Here is a 22230-nt window from a genome sequence, read left to right on the forward strand (position 1 = left end):
CTCTTATTTCCAGAATAAAGCTAAACAGTTTCAGTGTACACTTTTAAAAATCTCCATGGAGCAGTTTTTGTTCTAGGCCATCATGTAGAACACCCAAAGAAAATACACACACCAGTACAGAAACTCTTACATTCCCCTCTCCTGTGCAAGACTGAGGAAGATATCTAAGCCAAAGCTTTGCCCTGTTAAAAGCCCAAAGATGCCAAGTGTTCCCACACCCCAGTCACAACCAGGTCAGCCATTAGCCAGCAGCTCAACTGGAATCCTGGCAGAATCCAGTTCATCAGGCAAAAAGCAGCAGTCACACTTAATTCACCCTCAAAAACAAAGTGAAACAGAGACAGGCCTGATGTGAGCTGCAGTGCCACAGGGTGCAGCATGACCACAACAGCAGAGCAGATGTTTGAATCCTTCCACAGGTCACACTCCTCTGCTTCTTCTGTGCCAAAGTATTTCTGAAGTCTAGAAGTGCACTTTAGACAAATGCGAATGCACATCTCCTTATATGCACATAAAAAGGAATTACATCACCTAATGCTGCTTCGTGCACCTCACCTACCCCAGAAGTAAAATTTAGGCTGATGGCACAGAAGTATTTGGCAAAAGGAAGCTCTGCAGTCACTACACTGGTAGGAGTGCTCTTCTGTGGGAGGAACATATTAGGCCTGGCCCTCAGGAGCTCTCATCTCTCTTACAACAACGACAGCTACGGTCTGCTATGTTTCAGCTGTCTACGTATGCACAGCTCCCATGTAAATACAACAGGAAGAACACGGATGCGGTTCACTTCTGCTACCAATTTTCCAAAGAGCTTTGGAAAATATGTGACAGTCACCTCTAACCCTTAAATTCAGCTCACTAAACAGAATAAATAGAGCAAATCTTCACTTCTTTATGAAAAGTACATGGCCTTCCCAAAGGAATTTAAACATTTCCACTGCTTGGAGCGGTGTAATTCCAACAGATATCTTATGGAATCACTGCTGGACAGGGACAGCTTATCTATGGTCACAGCATTTTAACACAGATTAATTTCTTTTACCAAGTTACTTTGGAAAGACGTGAAGTTCTCCTTGTGTGCCAGTGCCACATACAAAATTTAATTTTAAAAGGTCATTTTAAATATGTTCATACAGCTTTGCTGATTTATGTCTCCAGCCTCAGTTATTCAGCATCTTTTAATCACAGAGTGCAACAAGCAGTCTGAAATCTACTTGCAAGCTGAGAATGTCTAACAAAATTTGTTCTGCAATTTCAAAACAAATTTATTGTAGCTGCAAGCCAGTAGCAGCAGGCAATTTATGTCGTAAATTATTTTCTCTATCGGCTGCCCTCACCGCTGACATACTTTTGATAATTGTTTGCTCTATTTTTGAAATACAGCACTCTTTCAAATTATAGTATTAGGTCAGTAAGATGGGAAGATATATTTCTTTAGGGGGAAGGGAAGACCCACACTTTTTTCCACGTAAGAAAGGTAACAGCAATATTGTAGTGGATCTATGCCCAAGTATATGCTAAGATGCTGTATTAAATGCAAACAATAATGTGTTCTTGTCTAACTGCATGATCAATCATATAACTTCTATTAATATATTAAAATGTACAAACAAATGAGTGTTAAAAAGTAATCAATATTCACACATCTATCATTCCCTTACAGCAACCTAGGGAAAAACACCTATCAGTCATGCTCAGTTTCTCCAACAGCAAGCTTCAATATAAATAGATTTTATTTAAAATTTGGTTTTCTTGGCATATGGAACAGATAACTAGGGTTAGAAATGATGACACAGCAATACCCGTGTTCAGAGGAAAATAAAACAAAGTTAGCTTTAAACTGAAGGTAATTTTTGCTGGTATAAATATCATCTCAGGAAGAGACGATAACGACTAAAATGACTAAAAAGGTAATTTGTCACTGCTTGTTTATATCAAGCAATGAATCAGAAGAGCCCAGTGTACCCTGGCAGGGAGTATACCAATATGTTTTCAGTGCAAGTCCTGAATAACATCTTACACAGAACGTGACTTTGTCTTAATTACCTCTAGGCTTAAGTTTGCGTTCTCCTCCTAATTTCTCGCAACCACCAAAAGTCTTCCACAGTTTGGTGCCACTAACATGCGCTGGTAGATTCAGCAGCACAGAGCCTAACTGTAAGCAGCAAGATAATTTGTGGCTTAAAAATAACTTGCAAGAGAAAAAGCAAGCACAGAGATGCTTCTTGATGTGGTTTTTACCTTCACCACTCTAAATGAATAGGTCTCTGGCTCTCACTCAGCACTGTTAAGCCAGTATCTCCTAGCACTTTGAATGGATACTTCAAGAGTATCATATTAAAGAAAGTAATTAAAAAGTAAAATAAATGGTTTTTGCTTCTTTTTTTTTTTGTTTGTTTTTACCCTGTTCCATCCCATCCCAAACATACATACGTACATGTGTTCTTAGCAACTCCTTTGGGTCTTTTTGCCAGGTTTTCTTCTGTAGACAAATAAATTTTCAAGAAAGTAGAAAACCTTGTGCCATCTAGGCATAAGGATCAAATAATGACAAGACACAGTATCACAACCTGACACCGGTATACTTAGACTAAGCTCCCTCCATCAAAAATTTCCCCTCTCCCCATCTCCCTGAAAAAGTGGGAAAAAAAAACAAACAATCAAAATCACAGTAACTGAATATTATAAAACTGTTGGGACTGTATCAATTTAGCCATAAAGACAGAAGGGAACATAAAGACAGAAGAGAAAGCCAGTATGAAGAAGAGAGATGAAAGGAGAAGACCAATGAGCAAATTGAACGTCTGTTGCAAAAAATACCAGCAGGGATAGCTGTCATATTCCATTTAAATAAATAAATAAATACAAGAAAAGGTAAATATTTTTTGTGTGTCAGGAAAGACCGGAAAGTTTTAAGGAGTTTAATTTTCTTTTGATGTGAGCAAAACCACCACTAACACAAAGAAAACCCAAACAACAACAACAACAACAACAACAACAAAACAACAAACAATGAGAATTGATTGGTTTCATTTAACACAAGTTCAAGGCATAAAACAGAATTTGAACGCACACTTGCAATATTGTTAACAGCACGGTCACTGCGTACCGCAGATGTAACAACATACAGCAGTGCACTACAATACCACCATTCTCCCTGCTTTCTGCAGCTAAGTACAAACAGTTCCACTCCTTTGGTCTTCATCTTCTTCCTCTTCATCCTCCCCAGCCTTCTCTCCTTATGATGTACCAGGCAGACAAGTACCAAAACTGATACTGGAGGTGCAATGCACAAACTTTCAGCAGCAGGGGACACAACACTGGCTTAGGGTAGACACCTAAAGAGTCTGCACAGACACTTTGCAGAGTATAAAGCTAAACCACGTTAAATAGAAAGCATCACTGACTCACAAAGTCCCTGAGCCACATGTTGCTAAAGGCTAGGACAACCCTTAGAAATCTCTCTCTATGCTCCCGTTGTTCTTGCAATTCTTTCCCACACATCTGCTCCTTGCTTCTGTTAGAAGACAGGGCAAGACTAGCCCTCAGCATAATGGCTCTTACATCCTTAATTGTGCTGCCACAACAAATCCTGCAGTTTTGTACCCTGCAAGCTGGTGTAAGGCAGCATGAAGTCACACCAAGATATGCCCCTCATCCCTAAGCATCCACCCACTCCTGTGCTGCACCAAAAAGTACTGGGAAGCCAACACAGTAAATCCAGTTAGGAAACTAACCTAGGATGAAAATTGCGGTCGGGAAGTGCTGTTTTTTAGCATCTGTTTGGTGTGAACCTAGCTTATGATGAACCTTGACTGGTTACCCCTACAGGGAAATGTGCTGCTTTCCTGTGTCAAGACATCTACGCAAGTAAGAGCACATGGGAATAATTTCTTCCTAGAACATTTTCTGGGAAGTAAAACCACAGTATATTAATCAAGACTGAAATAGTTTAAAAAATAATTATAATAAAGATATATCAATTCCTAAAAGAAATTCTAAGATTAGCAAAGATACAAATTGAATAATAACTCAGCATTTAAAGACAGGAAGAACTATTTTCAGTTAATACAGTACAGTAATTGTACAATAGTTTATGTGGTGGTTTTCCTATGTGTAAGCAGCAATACACAGAATTAAAACATAATCCTGATTATCTTGGGAAAATTATTAAAAAAACATCATTAAAATTATTGAAATTCAATTCAACCAGACAGCACCAACATAAAACAAAAGAACTTTGACCTTGCAGGCCTTTGCTGATTTGTACAGAAACAATCCTTTAATTTCCTACAATGGCACTTTGTGAAGAAGGTCCTAACCATCTACAACAGCTTTATCTACAAAATTGCAGTCACTGTGGTAGCCTGTTTAATTTTGTAGGTCTAAAGCACCCCTGTATAACAAGCACTACTGAATAATGAGGGAGAACGCTTTTAGCATACACGTCTGCTGTGAACAGATCTCCTTACATTTACTGCTACCTTTGATGATATTCTCAGGCTCTGAGCTTGGCCCCAGACATGATAGTAGGTAGAATTGTTCCACAGTAACATGAAGTCAACAGCCACCTCAGCAATAAGCAAGACCTTCAAATGTGTGCATTCTGTGGTGGTTTTTTTTATGTTTTTGGTTTGTTTGCTTTAAGGCAGACCTCATGATTATAATTTAAAGGGGCCAAAGTGGTGACTAAACATACAGAAAAAGCACAGCGCTCAAAGGAAAAGCTCAGAGAAGAACAGCCCAAAGAAGTCACGTTCAAACAAACCAAGTTCAGGAGTTTTGACAACAGCCAATAGCAAAATTGGAAGAAGATGCTATAGAAGACTGCCAAAAGGAGGCATTAGTCTGCTTTCTTAGGAGAGTGAAACAGTTTCCTAAATCCAGATTATCATTACCATCACAGAATTAAGTTAAACTAACTAAAGAGAGGTGCTAGAATCATCTCCATGACCTGACAGGTGAAACAAGAAAAACTGAAAACAAAGGCACACGTAGTCCTAGCCTGACATAATAGTATATTCAGTTGTTGATAATTAATTCATCCACTCTTTATTAGTTATCACTTGGTTACTGCTTTCACACCAGATCTCTTTCATTCTAGAGACAAAAGAGTGTGCATGAGTCTAGCTGCATGTTTGCTAGATTTGCAAGATGATTCTAAAGGGAAACAAATTCTATAGTTTACTGGGAAAGAATCACAGAGCAGCTCACCTTTCTGCAACACCATCAACCAATAGGTACCTAGCAAGTGCACAGAAAGAAACAAAAGTAAAACCTCCACAGGTTAAAAATCTTCATCAGTTTTAACTGCAGTACTTATAAAAATTTCTATGAACATTCAAGAAATCTTGGTCTTCACGTACTCCTACTGCACTGATTTAAGTTCATCTTGCTTAGTGTGCACAAGAACTGAATGACATTTGAACAGATATATTACCTTCTTGTCCCAGTTTGGGCTGGGATAAAATTGGTTTTCTTCATTGCAGCTGGTATGGTGCTGTGCTGTGCTTTGGATTTAAAATGTTTCAATTCTTGCAGAGCAGTGCTTACACTGTGTCAAGGGCTTTCCAGCTCCTCATGCTGCCCTGCCAGTGAGGAGCTTAGGTATGCAAAAGAAGCTTGGAGTGGACAATCAGGACTGACCAAAAGTGATCAGAAGGTGCTGTGTTCAGCAATATAAGCTGGATTAAATAAAAAGGAAAGTGGGAACATGTAGCGATTCAGGGGAATGGCGGTTATCTTCCCAAGAAACTATTACATGTAATAAAACCTGTTTTCATGGAAGCAGCTGAACATCCACCTGCTAACAGAAAGTAGTGAATAAAACCCTTCGTTTGCTTTACTTGTGTATATATCTTCTGCTTTACCTAGTAATTTGTATTCACCTCCACCCATGAGTTCTTGCAATTTTATCTTTCCAATTCTCACCCCGTCCCACTGTGCGAGGTGAGAGAGCAGCTGTGCGGTACTGCATTGCCTGCTGGGGTTAAGCCACAACAATTACAAATAAACCAAACATTTTACTTGTGTGTTTTTTCCCCACATCCAAGAAGAGGAAGCTTATTTAAAATGCTAATCAAAACTTACCCCCAGGACTCCAAATCTTTCACAGAAATTCCAGCCACAGAGAAAGTCAATTTCAAAGTTGTGATTTAGAATTACAATGGCATTCTCCTTTCCATACTTGTGGTAACTCTCCGGATCAGTGTAGAGGGTGCAGTCGGTGCCTGACCACCATTCCAGTAGCATTACCATCTCTAAAATAAAGAACAAAAAATAAATGAAGTTACAAACTATATGCAAAGTCACAGATTAATAATGTACTGAAAAAACACCAGTTGCCCCAACAACACATGGTTGAAAAAAAAAAGGGGGGAGAGGACACAGCAGGGAGAAGGAGAGAGAAAGGAAATAAGGAGGTAGCATGGCAGGAGAAGGAATTTTCCACAGCGACACTGAGAAAAGGAGTTTCATTTGAAAATTACAAATTTAATATTAAAGTGGTAATACAGTGGTATTATCAAAATACATGTAAAATTAGCATTTCTGGTTTACAGTACTACAAAAAAATTACATGAAGATCAAAACAAGCTTGCAGGAGGAATAAAAAGGCCTATTTCCCCTGTACACAGGTTCCTGTACTCCTAGGAGTTCTGCACACAAAACTTCTGTGAAGCACTGACAGCAAACAGGACCTCAATCCATGTCAGATTCAAATGGCTTCAGGCAAGGTAGGCTCAAACTGCAATGCTTTCAGAAAGTCTTACTTGTAGCATAGGTGATAGTACAGCCAGTGACTGCATTTTGTATTAAGTCTGACTGCTCATGCTGGTAGCTCAATGACAGTTCCAAGCAAAGAGCCAGAGTTGGCAAACCCACAGCATTCTCCCCTTCAAGGCATACCCAGAGAAGGTACTGATCCTCAAACTCACCCAGAAAAACTCATCCATTCCAAAGGGGACTGGTGTCCGAGGTGCCCTGCACCCATAGCAGACTTCAGCACCTACGCAACAGAAGAGCTACAGCCTGGGAAAGTTCCTTCCAAAGCAGTGTGCCCATCCCAGACAACTGGGAGAAAACATTGATATCAGCTTTTGCTACACTGTGTCAGGACTAAATCCTCCATCCTGAAAACGTCTGTATTGTTCAAGGTGACATGAATTAGGGCGTGGATTCAAATGTGGCCACAGTAAATTGAAAGGCTGCATTTTAATTTGACAGCTGGAATCGACAACATGGACATGAATCCATGAATGGTACCTGTAAGCACCTAGTTCAGTGGGATTTCCTGGTTGTAAGGTTTTGATCTGCCACTGCCTTATTTTATTCAGCTGATGGTGTTTCTATTTTGTTTTCCCTCCTCTGCTCTAACACTTCTCAAGTCTCTTTAAAATGCCCAGAGCTTACATGAAACTGGCGTTAACAAACTGACAAAAGAAGCAGCCCAGACACATCAGAGCCTTCCTAAAGCCACCCAGAGTCAGATCTAGGAACAGATACAGGTTAACGTTCACACTGAAGCTAGCGCACTTCGCCCCCCAGTCTCCTCTGCCATACAAATGTCTGTCCCAACATAAAGCCTGTGATGGGCTGGGCTGCCCAAAGCCAGCCAGCAGAACCCAGAACACCAGCCTCCGGCAGGCAGTGAGACACAGGGTCAATCTTCTCACTTCCACTTAACTTTCAAAAGTCATTTAACTTTGTCCATGTAAGTGTAACATGAGTACCCCTCCAGATTTCTTCATCCTTCTGCTTTTTATGTATTCTGTGTAATACAATTTTGATTTGGCCTAAAGTGAGACTGGTGTCCAAATGTCACCATTGTTCAGTCACATTTAAGTACCCAAGACACTTTGAAAATGGCCCGTTCAGCATTTAGAGAAGTTCTCTCCCAAGCCCCAGAAACAGGCTTTGAGGAACAAGCCAGAGAACTGGAGCAATGTTCAAAAGTTGCATGTTGAGAGGCTCAATTTAAAATTTTGTTTTACTGTATTTCCTTAATTCTATTCACGCCTTCTTTATAGACATGCTTCTGCCAGCTGGGGCTGTCCAGCAGAACTTCTCACATGAACATTCTCCTAATTCTATACCACACTGTCAATGTCCCATCATTAAATGGAGATCAAATTATATATCATATGGCAAAACTCTTGATTTTCTGTTGAGAATTACGCTGCCACTTACTATGGTGTTTGTCAAACAAATAATAAAAAGAAGCGGCACCTAAAATCATGAATTAAGTGGCAAGCAGGTGAAAAAGAAGCAATTGTGAATCGATTGTAAGAAACCATAAACAGAAGAACTTCTGAAGACAGTACAATTATAGACTAGAAAGTAGCTTGGACATCTGCAATGAGGTCTGCTGCACGTACACCTTATGCATCATCCTTTTAACTTGTCAGAAGTAGCAGTTGTATGTTCCGCTACAGCAGATGTGCTCTGCGTTTGGCACGAGTGTATCAATCATTCATAGCAAAGTCAATAGCTCAGACAGGATACAGAACTACCATCCCTAGGGCAAAGATAAGGGGTTGGCTGGCCAAATGCGCACAGCCAAGGGGAATTATTAATATGAAATACATCTGTACATCTTTCCCTAATAAAATAGTTAAGCAAAGGGAGTGGATAGAGGTGTGGAAAAAGCCTGCACCAAGAAAATCAGTGTTAAATGCCTCAAAACTGCTCTGGATTAGCATTCAGATTTATTCCTAAAACTTTAAGAAACAAATACTAGGAGAGATAAGACAGTAAGAGCATTTTAAAAAAAAGTTGTACTTAACAGCTGGAGAGTCATTCCTCAGCAATCTCCTAGTGACAATCACACAGGTTTTGCCTTCCTATTTGCTTATCCTGTCACCAAGCACAGGCTTCATATTTGTTTTGCTTGTAACTACAAGCCTGACTACTGGACTTGTGAATTTAACCTTTATTTAAGAAAATTTCTCTTGTTTCGGGCAAGAAGCTTTATCTCAGTAGAGAAGGAAATAAAAAAGCAGTGGCTGTCCTTGAGGAACCCATGTCGTGGGAAGATCTAAAGGGTGATAAAAGACATGTTTGCTTTCTGTCAAAGCTATCATAATACTTCTCCATCAAAGCAAAGGTCTCATGTGAGGCACTGCTCTATGCTCAGAGAAAAGCAACCTTTTCTCAGAGCATATGTCTCTGCTGGAAGGATGAGACATCTGAGGTGCTCTCCTGGCTTCAGGTAAATCCCAGGGCACTACACATCCTCATTCACCTCAAAGAAGATCAAAAGCAGGCCAGTCTTTGAACAACTTCTGAAATCCTTTCTGTTTAGACTCCCCACTGGCTTCAACTAGTGAATGAAAACAGAGAACAGTGAGGAACAAGTTTTCTACATGTTCAGTCATTATTAGCTCAATTAAAAAGCTTTTATATGACATTTTGCTGTACACTGAAGAACACTAGTGACATGAATGAATTTTATCTAACAGTGTTAAAACAGGCTAACAGACAATCTCTATTCAAATAACATTACCTTAACACAATATAAATACATTCAAGGTACAGACAAGTGACTGACTCATCAGCCCCTTGTTTATTTCTGATCAGAGCAGGTGTAAGAGAACTATTTGGTCGTGGCTTGAACTGGTAACTCAGCATCTGGTGAGGGATGTGGCTGGCCTAGGGAGCACATGCACACTGTTTGCACCTGCGCCCTCCCTGTGACCAGAAGGGATGGACACAGAGTGGAGCCACTCTGGAGTTACGTAAGAGCCTGACTCTGACAGGAGAGCATCTCTTGGACCTAGGATGCTTCATAGCCAGAGAAATCCTTCACCAGTTGCCCAGAACTTCCCCAAACACAGGGAAACTGAGTAATTAAAAAAAAACATTTGCAAACATTTATAGAATTTACAATCACATTTTAGGACAGAACACTGAGAAGGAAGTTAGAAACAGCCTCTTACTTGTCTGTTACTTTGCTAACAACATTTGCTAATGAAAGAACAAGTGACTCCCAGACAGGATTTTTTCTTCTTTCATCTTTACTGCCATTAAGTCTATTGCCTAAAATAAAATAAAATAAAATAAAATAAATAAATAAATAAATGCAGAGATGGTGGCTATGAGGCTCTTGAAGAAAAAGCCAACCTCACCTGAGGGGGAAAAAATATATCCTCAAAGTCATTCCCTTTCAAGTGTCTATTTTTTTTTAGCTTTTCCCAACAATTTGAACAAAATGAATAATGTATCAGGCATCTCACTACACAGGTATGCCACATGCATAGAGCTCTTCATATTTTTAGTCTCAAGTACATTTCAAAGAAGCACAGACAAAAATAATTCTGTACATACTTCTGATTCTGCAGGCTTCACGAGACCAGGATCTGTGTTTGAATTAAGTACTGCAGAAGTATGTCCCTACTCCTCACCTCACATGCCTATTTCTCGCTGGTGCAATCTTGCAGTTGCTGCAGGGACACAAAGCAGAAACTGAATGCTTTTGTAAATAACATCTTACAGCCTTTCAGTTTTTAACGCTTATTTTTCTTTAATCTTTATGCTCTTTCTTTTCCCTTCTCACCACATCCCATCTCTTCATGGCTCTCAGCAGTGACTAGTAATGCCACTTTACAGCACCCTTGCATTATGCTACCAGAGCACACCCAGAATCTGCCACAGAAATTTATTACCCAGAAACTCCCTGTGGTAGCTCAACAGCACAAGCTCACTCATATATGCACTCCTGCCAACTCCACAGAGCAGACAGCCAGTGAAAGCCACCTCTTCTTTGTACACCAGCCAGGCTATGTAACCAAACATTAGTTTACATAGGAAAAAACTTAAAATACAATTCTTGCTCCCAACCAGGGCTGGTCCAAAATTTCTAGAGTAAGTCTTTTTCCTACCCCTTTTTGAAGAGGTTTGAGAGGCTGAATTTCACAACTAGACTGGTCAACTCACATTCACCCACATCATGAGAGTTCTCAGCTTACAAACCAACTCTTCCACTGACACTTCCACACAATTCATGCATAGGGGAAAAGAAAAAAAAAAAATGAAATCTCTCAGTCTGCTTGGAAGGGAACATTCCTGCAATAAGCTATAACCAGCTTCAGGAGGGGCTGACTAGGGAGAACACATGCTTTCAAATCTCTATTACTGATTCTTTGTTTCCCTGAGAATGTCTAGGTTTTCTACCCCGAAAGAAAAAAAAAAAAGAAAAAAAAACCAACTATACATTGCTACAGATAACGGCATCTACCCTTTGTGAGGTTAGACTGCTTCCTGCCCTTTGCCTCACTGCCTGTACTTAAAGAACAAACAACTGACAAGAGACCATCATGCATGCTAACTGGTTACTCAAAAAACATTTAAGGGAAACACACAAAGAATTTACCCAGATGTTATTTTCCATGTCAAAGTTTTGAGAGAATGAGTCATTAAAACAGCTATCACTATTCTTCTAACCTCGCATGACTTTCATTACTAAATTTCTTTAGCTGGACTTGAGGTTTGAAACCCTGGATGTTATTACCTCCATCTCAACTGCAAAGACACCTAGCAGGTTTTCAAAAAACTTCAGGTACTGACAACTCCACAGCTCCTGGCACAGGCTATTCCAGTGCTTCACTACATCATCTAGCCTCACTATTCATTTATTCTGGTTGTCTACTTCATTTCCTGCAGCAAGTAATTATAAAGAAAGAATTGAAGATCAGCATTCTGCTATAAGCTTGCAATGATTAGGTACAGGAATAACTGGAGCTCAGAGCTGGAACATTACTGAATGTCCAGGAGATGATGTATTATAAAAAGCATACACACATTTTCTGTCTAGCATTGCCTTCCCCATTCTGCTCCAAGCAGATTCTCATTCTCTGCAGGTGAGTATGGGAGCAACAGTGATATACAATGGAGAAATCTGGACCACTCCAAGACAGAGATTCTGGTTTTCAATCAGTACAAAAATGTTTAAGAAGAACATTTAAGCAGAAGAGGAAAGCAAAATTCACACTTCTCTTGCCTGAGCCCCTTGCCCAATTACCCTATCAGGTGATGTAATCATTTTTACCCTTTGGACTTGTTTTTAGCAAAAGGATGGAAAGTGATGGCAGAGTCATGCACACAAATTTAAAGCAACAACAACAACAAAAAACCCTTTCTCTATTGGCTGCAGGTCTGCTCTTGAAGATTTCTGCCCCACTCCCTGTGGGAGATCCTGTCAGCAACTCCCTTGAATAACATTTCAAAGACGTGCATGGCTGTGCTTTTAGGGCCAGAAATCACCAACAGAGGAATCCAGAAATGATGATTTAATTCCCCACCCACCACAGTAAATTACTGGATGTGCTTTCAAGGCAAAAGATAAATGCAGTCCAGTCCTTTCATACATTCAAGCAGAGAGACTCATTTATTTCAGCATTTGCTTGCAGGAAGTTCCTTTAATGCAGTTTTCTTCACCAATCTTATATTTCAGCAAAGACTGTGTGCTTTTTTTTTTTTTTTTTTGCCACAAGTAACTGAGGTCAACAAAGTATGTGATGATCAAAGGAGTTAGTACTAACCAACGGTGAAAAACAACATGCAGCTTGGCAAGTTGCCATGACACCAACAAGTGCTTTGTATAGACATGAAACCAGGCAGTCGCATCTCTTATGGATATGGTTTCCTATTGTCCAAAACACCACTGCCTCTCTAATATTGCATATAGGAACACCACCGTAGGAGAACTGCTTAGTAAATCAGAAATGGCAGCAAGCCACTCACCGCAAGTTTCTGTGCAAAATGAACACCAGCCTTATTTCAACATTTTCTTTAAAGCGACTTCCTGTTTGAATAAACACATTGAGAATATTTTTTTTTTCTTTTTCCTAGGCCTTACAATCTTTAAGCCAGCGTATCTTAAATTTAAGCTACACGTTCCCACTTAGCTGTTTTCAGTAAATATTTTCACTGTTAAGACTTGTACAACATGACCATCACATTTAAAACAATTACGTCACTGCTCAGCTCTTCACTGGAATTAGTTAACACCAGGAGGGAGGTGACAGCCCAAAGGCTCCCAAATCTAGCTCACAAGTAACCCCAAGCAGTTCATTGGGAAGAAGTCTGGCCTACTGTTAACCATGCAAAGACAACATAAGATGTCAAAGCATCTCCTCTTCCTCAGATCATTTCCTTAGGTTCTCTGTAGGGCTAACAACTCCTACATAAGGGGGCAAAACTTCAAAATTTCATTGTGCTAAATCACAGAATCATAAAATGGCCTGGGTTGAAAAGAACTATAAAGATCATCTAGTTTCAACCCCCCTTCTATGGACAGGGTCACCCGGAGCCACATCCAGCCTGGCCTTGAATGCCTCCAGGAATGGGGCATCCACAACCTCCTTGGGCAACCTGTTTCAGAGCATCACCACTCTCTGAGTGAAAAACTTCCTCCTAATATCTAACCTAAAACTCCCCTGTCTCAGTTTAAAACCATTCCCGTTTGTCCTATTACTATCCACCCTTGTAAACAGCTGTTCCCCTTCCTGTTTATACACTCCCTTCAAGTATTGTAAGGCCACAACAAGGTCCCCCTGGAGCTTTCTCTAAGCTAAATAAGCCCAGTTCCCTCAACTTTTCTTCATAGGAGAGGTGCTCCAGCCTTCTGATCATCAAATCCCCAGGACTTGCTTTGGCCACTCACCATAATCAGAAGCAGGTTTATATGACATTACCTGATAATTCTCGTTCTACAAACAAAAGAGATACACCATGCCCAACACATCCAGGCTACATTGAGCCATTCATATGATATGGTAAAAGAAACTGCCATAAAATCAAAGAGATGTTGAAGATTAGTACAGTGCTGTAAAGGAGAACTACGCCAAAACGTGCAAATCCCCTGTGAGTTTCCCCTCACTGCAAGAAAGGTATTGAGGACCTGGAGCAGGTACAAAGAAGGGCAACAAAGCTGGTGAGAAGTCTGGAGCACAGACCTTATGAGGAGTGGCTGAAGGAGCTGGGATTGTTCAGTCTGGAGAAGAGGAGGCTCAGGGGAGACCTTATTACTCTCTATAACTACCTGAAGGGAGGCTGTAGTGAGCTGGGGGTCAGCCTCTTCTCTCGTGTAACTAGCGGTAGAACTAGAGGGAACAGCTTCAAGCTGCGCCAGGGGAGATTTAGGCTGGACGTTAGGAAATACTACGTCTCTGAAAGTGTGGTCAGGCAGTGGAATGGGCTGCCCAGGGAGGTGGTGGAGTCACCGACTCTGGAGATGTTCAAGGAACATTTGGATTTTGTGTTGAGGAGCATGGTTTAGTGAGTATTATTGGTGATAGGTGGATGGTTGGACTGGATGATCTTGAAGGTCTTTTCCAATCTTGATGATTCTGTGAACTATCTGTTGTTGCCTTTTACTCAACCTAGGTAAAGAAGGATCTCCATGAAACATTTCTGACATGGGATACTAAAGTATTCAATACAAATTAGTAAGTTTTATCAGTGACATAAAATCAGAACACACTTTACAAATCAGATAACTTTGAGAGGCAAGGTAACAGAAACTGCATTAATTTTGATAGAAAAGCCTTGCAGAACTAATAAAACAGAAATGATGCAAGACAGAAGGGTCTGGGAACATTAGCTTATGTTCTGGTCTACTCCTATTATGCAGCTCTAAGAAGGAAAAAAAAGATGTCATTATGATGTTCTTTTCTGGAGAGAAAAGGAACGGCTCCTTGCAATAGTCAGATCATCTCTGGGCCCGCACATCAGTAACAGACATTCATGCTTAGGAAATAAAACTTGAAACAAAGCAGATGTAGACCAGGGCTACCACGATGACAGGAAACCAGAACAGCTTGGCTCACTTAAGCTATCAAAAAACATGCAGGAAGAGGATTGGGTTGCCCTCACAAATATCACTTCAGGATGTTGGGAGGCTAGCAGTGGGGAAAGAAAGAAATTTAAGGTAAATACCACTGTCACAAGAACAGCTGTGTAAAATGACTGGAAGCACAGATATCTGTATATTCTCAAGCTTACTCTAGTTCCTTTAACTGATATCCCTATTTCCTAACAGTAGAAAAGAAGTGCAGTATTTTCCAAACAGACTGCACTATACACCAATACCTCCTGTCTTCCATCACTGCAAGGCTATGCCACCACAGATGAGGAGGAAGTCAGCATCTCTCAGGCAAAGCCTTGTGGCTTAAGGAGGGAGGCGTCAGCCTAAGAGAGTTCTCAGTCAAGAATCACCTTCCAGGATAAAGATCTCAAAATCTGAGCATGCAAAAAAAGTGAACATGAATTATTTAGTGGATGTCTTAATCTTCCCTATTATTTACTCAATCACAGCTGAATTCTTTGACATAATGAATCATTAGCATTTCCTTAATTAGAGGGCTATGATCAGTGTCCATTCTTAAGACCCAGAACAGCTCACACATTCCTGTGACTTTTTTTTTTTTTTTTTGCTATATGCATTGTTTGGAAGTACTAATTAAATCATATAACAATTAGAAAACTTATGTGACTCAAGTGAATTTTGTGTTTAATGCATGTAGGAGTGGAAGCTATTTTCACAAATCTCTCCTTCTAGCATCTGTTGTAACAAAAGTCTTCATTTCTACACAGACCAAGTTTCAAATCAAATAAAAACTTAGTTCAGAACAAGAAAGCACATCAAGAGAGAAAATCCTATTGCTCTCATTACTCTAGATTCACATCTTCAACATGTTTAACCTTCACTTCCAGCTCCTGATAAAAAGGGATGGGAATTAATCTCTGAGAAAAATGATTGATGATAAAAGAGACTACCAGTTGCAATAGAAAGTAATCTTTAGCACAAATTAGGAGAATCAGAGAATTCAATTAGGAAACTGAGCAAAAAGTAATTTAAACCCTCTAGTTAGGAATAGCTACATTTCCTAGAGCTGTAAGAACTGAAAGAATTAAAGTCTGCACAAAACAGCAGAACAAGAAAACCATGGTAATGACAGCCAAGGTTCCATTCATATTTCCACTTTTGATTTCAGATAATGAGTGTGCTTCTGAAGAAATAGCCACTTATTACCAGAAGTAATATGTTAAAACAACATATTTTTAGGAGTTAAGGCAGATAACTTGTACATAAGTCTTCCTATGAAAAACAAATCTGTCTGAATTTCAGAACTGGAAACAAGTTGACTTAGTACCTATATTGTACCACTGCAGTTACTTCAGCATTAATTTAATGGCAAATAGCCACTGAACCTCTATCACTTTGAGAACATTGTTCAGAACAAAACCATTACTCATTTTTCTCTTGCATTCCCTGAATTCCCTGTCTCTGCCTGTAATCTTGCAGCATCTTATCATGTGTTGAGAGAAAAGAGCTATGTCTCCTGATGCTTATTTTAGTTTCTGAATTCTTAACAGTGACTTTCACCAAGTGTGCCTCAAAGGGACAATAAGGTCACAAACTACAAGTCAAACAAATGGCTTTCATGAATTAAAAATAAAGCACAACAGATCAAATATACCCATCAAATACTCATAAAGCTGTGACACTTGCATGGAGCGTAGAATTTAACTCTTCAAGCTGAAGTTATCCAAATAGACAAATACATAAGAAATACTTCTTAAAGAAAGAAATAATGCAGTACATATCAGAAATACTACATTCAGTTAAGACAGATGTACTCCCAAAAACTCAGTAATGTAACAGCATAGGTAAGGATCACCTGTGCCTCTCATAACATTCACAGTTTGATTGTGCTTACTCTAACATCTCCTCAAGCTTAATTGCAGGAAGAAGAATCTACGTGTGTTCAGGCCTGCTCAGAAAGCTGGCAGCTTGTTTGCTCCAGCAGGAGAGGATGTGAAGGTTCCACCAATTTGTCATCTGCTCGAACTGAAAGGGTGCCTGCAAAAGAAGCTTTACTAGCTTTCTGCTCTGTAGTCCAACTAGTATAATTGTGACACACAGATGTGCTATTTCTAAGCACACTAGCTTCTTCCTTTTGAATGACTACTGCCATATTCTTGTAATTATTTGCACAGAATAGCATTCCTTGCAACACATGCTTAGCTGATGTGGTCAACATAATCAATAGGCTCAAGGCTCATGCTCTTCTATTCCATTACCAGAAAAATAGGCTTCATCAATTACAAAAAGCAGAGTTGTTCCTCTCTGGCAACCAAGGCATTTTCTTACTAAATGCTTTGCAAATGAAAAGTAGCAGCCAGACATGCAATTTCAAGTAGATACAGGAGGAAGATCTCACTTTTCACAGAAGTAGCAAAATTAAGACCTATCATGCAAACATGGTGTGCACATGTTGGGAGCAGAGGAGTATCATCAAATTGGATGCGCACACCCTGCAGCATTTCTCTTCGACTTTATCACAATTATTTCTAGCAAAACAAGATCAAAGAAACAATATAAAATACCTCAGGATTCTCACAGGTGTTAAGCCACTTGAAGCTACGAGAGACACAGTAGTAGCCCCCTAGTAGTAGCAGTTGGCTGCTGCATCAGATCCACAAATGACAGGCTGCAGATGTTAGATTGCGAGCTGGCACTGCGCCTGAGGTCTCCAAGGCTCCATGCAAGCCATTTAGTCCTTCTCTAAAGTCTGCAAAATACTATTGAAGCTTCTACAAAGCTGGAAAGCCAGAAGTCAGTGCAAATAAACATTGTTTACCATATGAATTTAATGATCTTATTTGAAAGCTTTGGCAAATAAGACCGGTACCTACACTGCCTCTTCAATGTACTTAAAATAGCTTGCACCACAACAGAATCAAGGAGAAGAAGCACATAGGGGTGCTCCAGTCCTCTCTCATTACGGGCCTGCTTTTTGAAAACTGCAACTTTCACCGGCTCAGATCCTTTTCCAGTTGCAGCATAGGCTGATAGCACTGGAAGCAGCAACCTCAGCAAGTTCATCTGAAGGACAGAAATCACTCATGACTTGAGTTGCTGTGACTATCATTTCTTATTTCTTTCTGACTGCTAAGGGTGTGCCCAGGAAGCTTGTGAAAGCGCAGCACAGGGACAGAATATAACACTCGAGTCAGATAGCATACAAAGCCTCCTCCATAAGCTTGGTCCTGTTAGATGATGCCCGCTTGGAGGTTTCCACAAGAATGAACTCATCCTAAAATTCCGAAAATCCAGGTTTTGCAGCACATCAAATCACTTCTTGACACAGTGCATAAATAAAACAAAAACAAATCTTGAAGTTCTTAAACGAAGACTACTTTCATGAACTTTGTGCAAGACATACACCTCTCACAGGAAGATACACAGGAGGGAATAGAGCAAAGGCAGCACACTGTATGTGCTGCAAAGGAGTCTTCAGGAGAGCAGGTGGGAAGGTATTTCACACACAGGCTGCTGTAAGCAGAGCACAACGATAGCTGCTCAAAGGCCTGCTCCGTGCTGAGATAAAGGAACAGTTCATAAATGCATATTTTGGAACATGTACAAACCAAACCACCAGTTTAAAATGATAACGACCCCCCTTCATTCTGCCAACACGCTCAGTAATTTGCCAATCTAACTTTTAAGATTAAGATTATAGATTTGGAGACAGGATGATGCATTAGATGTAAAGTTAAAAATCAAATTGAAAAATAAATAAATCCAATCCTACCCACATCTAGTTTTGTAATTTGTAGTTTACAAATTACAAGTGCAATTGTAAGCCCAAATGTGAATTTTGCATTAGTCTTAATTAAATACTTTTTCCTCAAGACTGATGATACACTCTCCTCCCCCACTTTTTTTTTTTTTTTAATTTATTACTTAATATACAATGACACTTTCTTAAATTGGTATAAAAATAATCTTCCACTTTGGTTTAGTCACTGCTACAGCAAATTGAGTAACCCCAAATAAGGGAAAGGCTCTTTGCACTTATTACAAAGCTAGAGCTTTATCTGTGGTTTGTTCTTCTTGGCAATTTGATCTCAATGCTTGACTAGTCACTGAATTAAAACCTACTACACATACATATGCAGGAATTGGCTAACGTAATAAGTGAAAAATACTTGACATCACTGAAACATCCTGGCTGAAATTTTGATGGTAGACATTACAAACTGCAGTTCTGGTGCTTTCTTTGCCTCAGCTCCCTGAATGTGATCCATTTCATGTTCTTACAGAATGAAGAGAAGTGTTTTTTGATAAAAGTGTTTCATGCTCTTTGTAGGAGCATCACTACTGAACTAGGTCCAAATCTACTGATGATTTATTACGGCCACACCTGCATTGCTGAAATGCAGCCAGGCTATAATTGCTTTGGGAACCCAAATCAGAACCACATTTAATGAAAGGCCTTAAGTGCACAAGCTTTCAAAGAATCCTGGAAGTTACAGAGTATTTCAGATCTTCACAGGGGTACTGCATACAACAGGCAGTGAGAACTTAGTGATTAAGAGGACAGAACCTTTGTACTTCAAGGCACCCCTCTGGTACTTGAGCTAACAGCTCTGCTGTGGCCACAAGCCAACCCTGGCCCAGACCCCGTCCTGACCCCTGGCCCAAACCACTGTGTGCTGACTCATCACTACTTCATGCCAGCTTCCCCATCTCTCACTCCTGCATTTCCCTCCCATTCAAAATGTGCATCATTCAGGTTTGATCAAATGGATTCTCTCCTCTGGCCCACAAAACATAAACCACATTTTTCCTTCACATGAAGAAGAAATGTTAAGTCTGCATATGGGTTCTTGAAACAGGAGGTTTCAACTTGTGCTGCCTGTTCTAGCATAACCCAGAGCTAGAGAGATGGAGAAATACAGAAACCAATGCAGCAACAACTTCTTTAGTTACTATTCCTTTTAAACCATCTCCATGTTGAAAGTTAAAAGCAATCCTCTCCTACGGAAAAAACAGCTGCACACTTCACACATCTCATTTCACAGCTTTTTCCTGTTTTTTATCCCTAGACAAGCTGCCCACAAAACAGCTTCTTCCCTCCAAGTTCTGTGCGTGTGGAACAAAGCCAGCCTGGCAAGTACAATGGCTCTAACACATAGGCAGAACTTCAGTAGTCACTGCTTTAATGCTCTTTTCAAACCCTCTGGGGAAATTAATTATTTAACAGCCACGTGTCAAAGAGATTTGTCTCACATTTGAGGACTCCTCTTATCCTTCCTCCCCGGGGAATTTAGCAGTACTCCTATGTTTCAACAAACCAGCAGTTCCTCGTGGCAACAGGACCAGTCAGCGCAGATAACAATCAAGCAGACAATCACCAGAGCTGCCCCCAAAGGCCATCATGCAATTCCTTGCTGTTAACTTAATAAGGCACCAAAGAGGGAAGTAGGAATGACCTTCCAATTGCAGCACTGCAGTTTCGCAAACTGTCCAAGCTGATCCCATTCTATTTTTTTTCCTACTGAAGTTTACTTTTCATATTTCAAGAAAGCTGTCCTACACCAAAAGCATCCGTGTACAACAGACTGTGCATATATGATGGCAGACAAGCTTCCTATCTCCCTTTTGGTCTTCTTCATTTAAAAATGGGATTATGACTACTGGACTTTCCCATATCAACAAGTCAAGGACATGAGCTAGAAACAAAGCACAGAGTCATGTATCCTGACTTTTAATGATTTATGAAGGTCAGCAATGACATTACATTCCATTCAATCTAAGTCACAATATTCAACAGTACTTTCAGCCTTCTCACAGTGTTCAGAGGAGCAACATTTGAAAAACAGCTCTAAAGATTATCATGGCACTCCAATATCCTACAAAACGGAAGAATCTAGCATACCACTACTCTTAAAGAAGATTCAATTTACATCTTTCCAACAAAGAACTTTTCAGTGACTTCTTTACATGGCCTTCACATCCCATAGCACCAAACATTAGGTCTAAGTCACTAAGTCCTACAGTATTACCCACAAGGTTTGGGATACTCCCAGGACATCGCTAGCAAGGAAATCACCAATTAGGAAACCTTAAATTTTAGGCATGAATTAATGGAGATTCTAACACTGAGTCAGAGCCTACGAATACACAAGGAAGACAAACTTCTTAGAAAGCTTGAATTCATTCAGAAAAATTCTGAACTCTTAGCATTTAGAAATATGTTGAACAATTAGTCTCGTAATAAAAGGAAAATGTACCACGGTCTCAATTTTAAACTTTAGATAAGCAAGGAACATATGAAAACTAAAGAAATATCACAGTTATTTTGCCTGTGTAACTCCTTCCTTTTTTATAAGAATAAAAAGGCAATACGTGTACAATTAATAAAACATTGATATATTTTCGTGGTTAGAAAAATTTCTTCATAAAAATTCAACAGAGAAAATCAGTTTGCATTCAGTTTCTGGAAAAATAACCAAATTCAATCAGTAAAAGAACTCTGAATACTGAAGGGTTAATATATCCTGTCATTCATATGAAAAACAGCACTGCAAAAAGCAAAGTCAGATGAACCCCATTAAAATGGTTGAAATTTGAAGGGTTTTAAGTTTTCTATAGCTAGATTGCCTATATAGAACCTTCAGCAAACTGTACAGCATTAGTACATTGCACATCTTTGGTTAAGACCCTATTTGAGCTAGGGAAAAGGTCTGGAAAATGTCAGAGAACACTATGGGTTTGTTTGCTTTAAGAAAAAAAAAATCCAATAGGAGATTTTCCACAGCATTTAAGGACAGTACAGGAAAGGTGCTGCTATAAAGTAGCAAAGCAATATCAAGAAGAGCTACTGTCAAAAGCCTCACAGCTGCAGATCTCCCACATTTTCCCAAAAACCAGGGTAAGTTGTTTTAGAAGTGACAGGCAAAAATTAAGCCCATACAATCACTCTATCATCTTACCTACCTCAAGCGGCAGATTCATTCATCCAAATTGTTCATTAGAAGTACATACTGATTCCTGGATTTTTGGTCATAAGTACCAATAAGTAGTGAGACATCTGTGTAGAATGGGGAAAAAAACTCACGTATCAGGATACTCACCTGTGTTTTAACCTTCAGTGAAAACTCCACACTCATAGGTGCAATATAGCATTTCTAAATCAAATTTCAAATAAAAGAACTGAAGAATAATCATACTGAAGTGCACTTTCCCCTTCAACACCATGAGATAACACAAATGTTTGCTTTTGGCACCCTAATGTAGTCTGAGTACAGAAAGAGCATACAACTTAAGAGTATCAGTAAAAGTGGGCTAACAGAAAAATAAAACAACCTACCCACAAACAATTATACAGTAATCTTTATTATCTCTCTCTTTGTGGTTTCTCATTTTGCTTTGAACATTGT

At 39.6% G+C, this 22230-nt stretch overlaps 1 protein-coding gene across 3 annotated transcripts in view; it reads right to left on the reverse strand.

Annotated features, from left to right (window-relative positions):
* The window catches only part of AGPAT4 (1-acylglycerol-3-phosphate O-acyltransferase 4), a 78780-nt gene that overhangs the window by 26212 nt on the left and 30338 nt on the right, over window positions 1-22230 (reverse strand). For all 3 annotated transcript variants that reach the window (XM_052683840.1, XM_052683832.1, XM_052683822.1), the window contains exon 3: window positions 6091-6260. In XM_052683840.1, coding sequence (XP_052539800.1) covers window positions 6091-6260 — 170 coding nt within the window. The remainder of the gene's footprint in view (window positions 1-6090; window positions 6261-22230) is intronic.

This window comes from Tympanuchus pallidicinctus, unplaced genomic scaffold, assembly GCF_026119805.1.
Source record: "Tympanuchus pallidicinctus isolate F22 unplaced genomic scaffold, pur_lepc_1.0 scaffold1, whole genome shotgun sequence".
Lineage (NCBI taxonomy): Eukaryota > Metazoa > Chordata > Aves > Galliformes > Phasianidae > Tympanuchus > Tympanuchus pallidicinctus.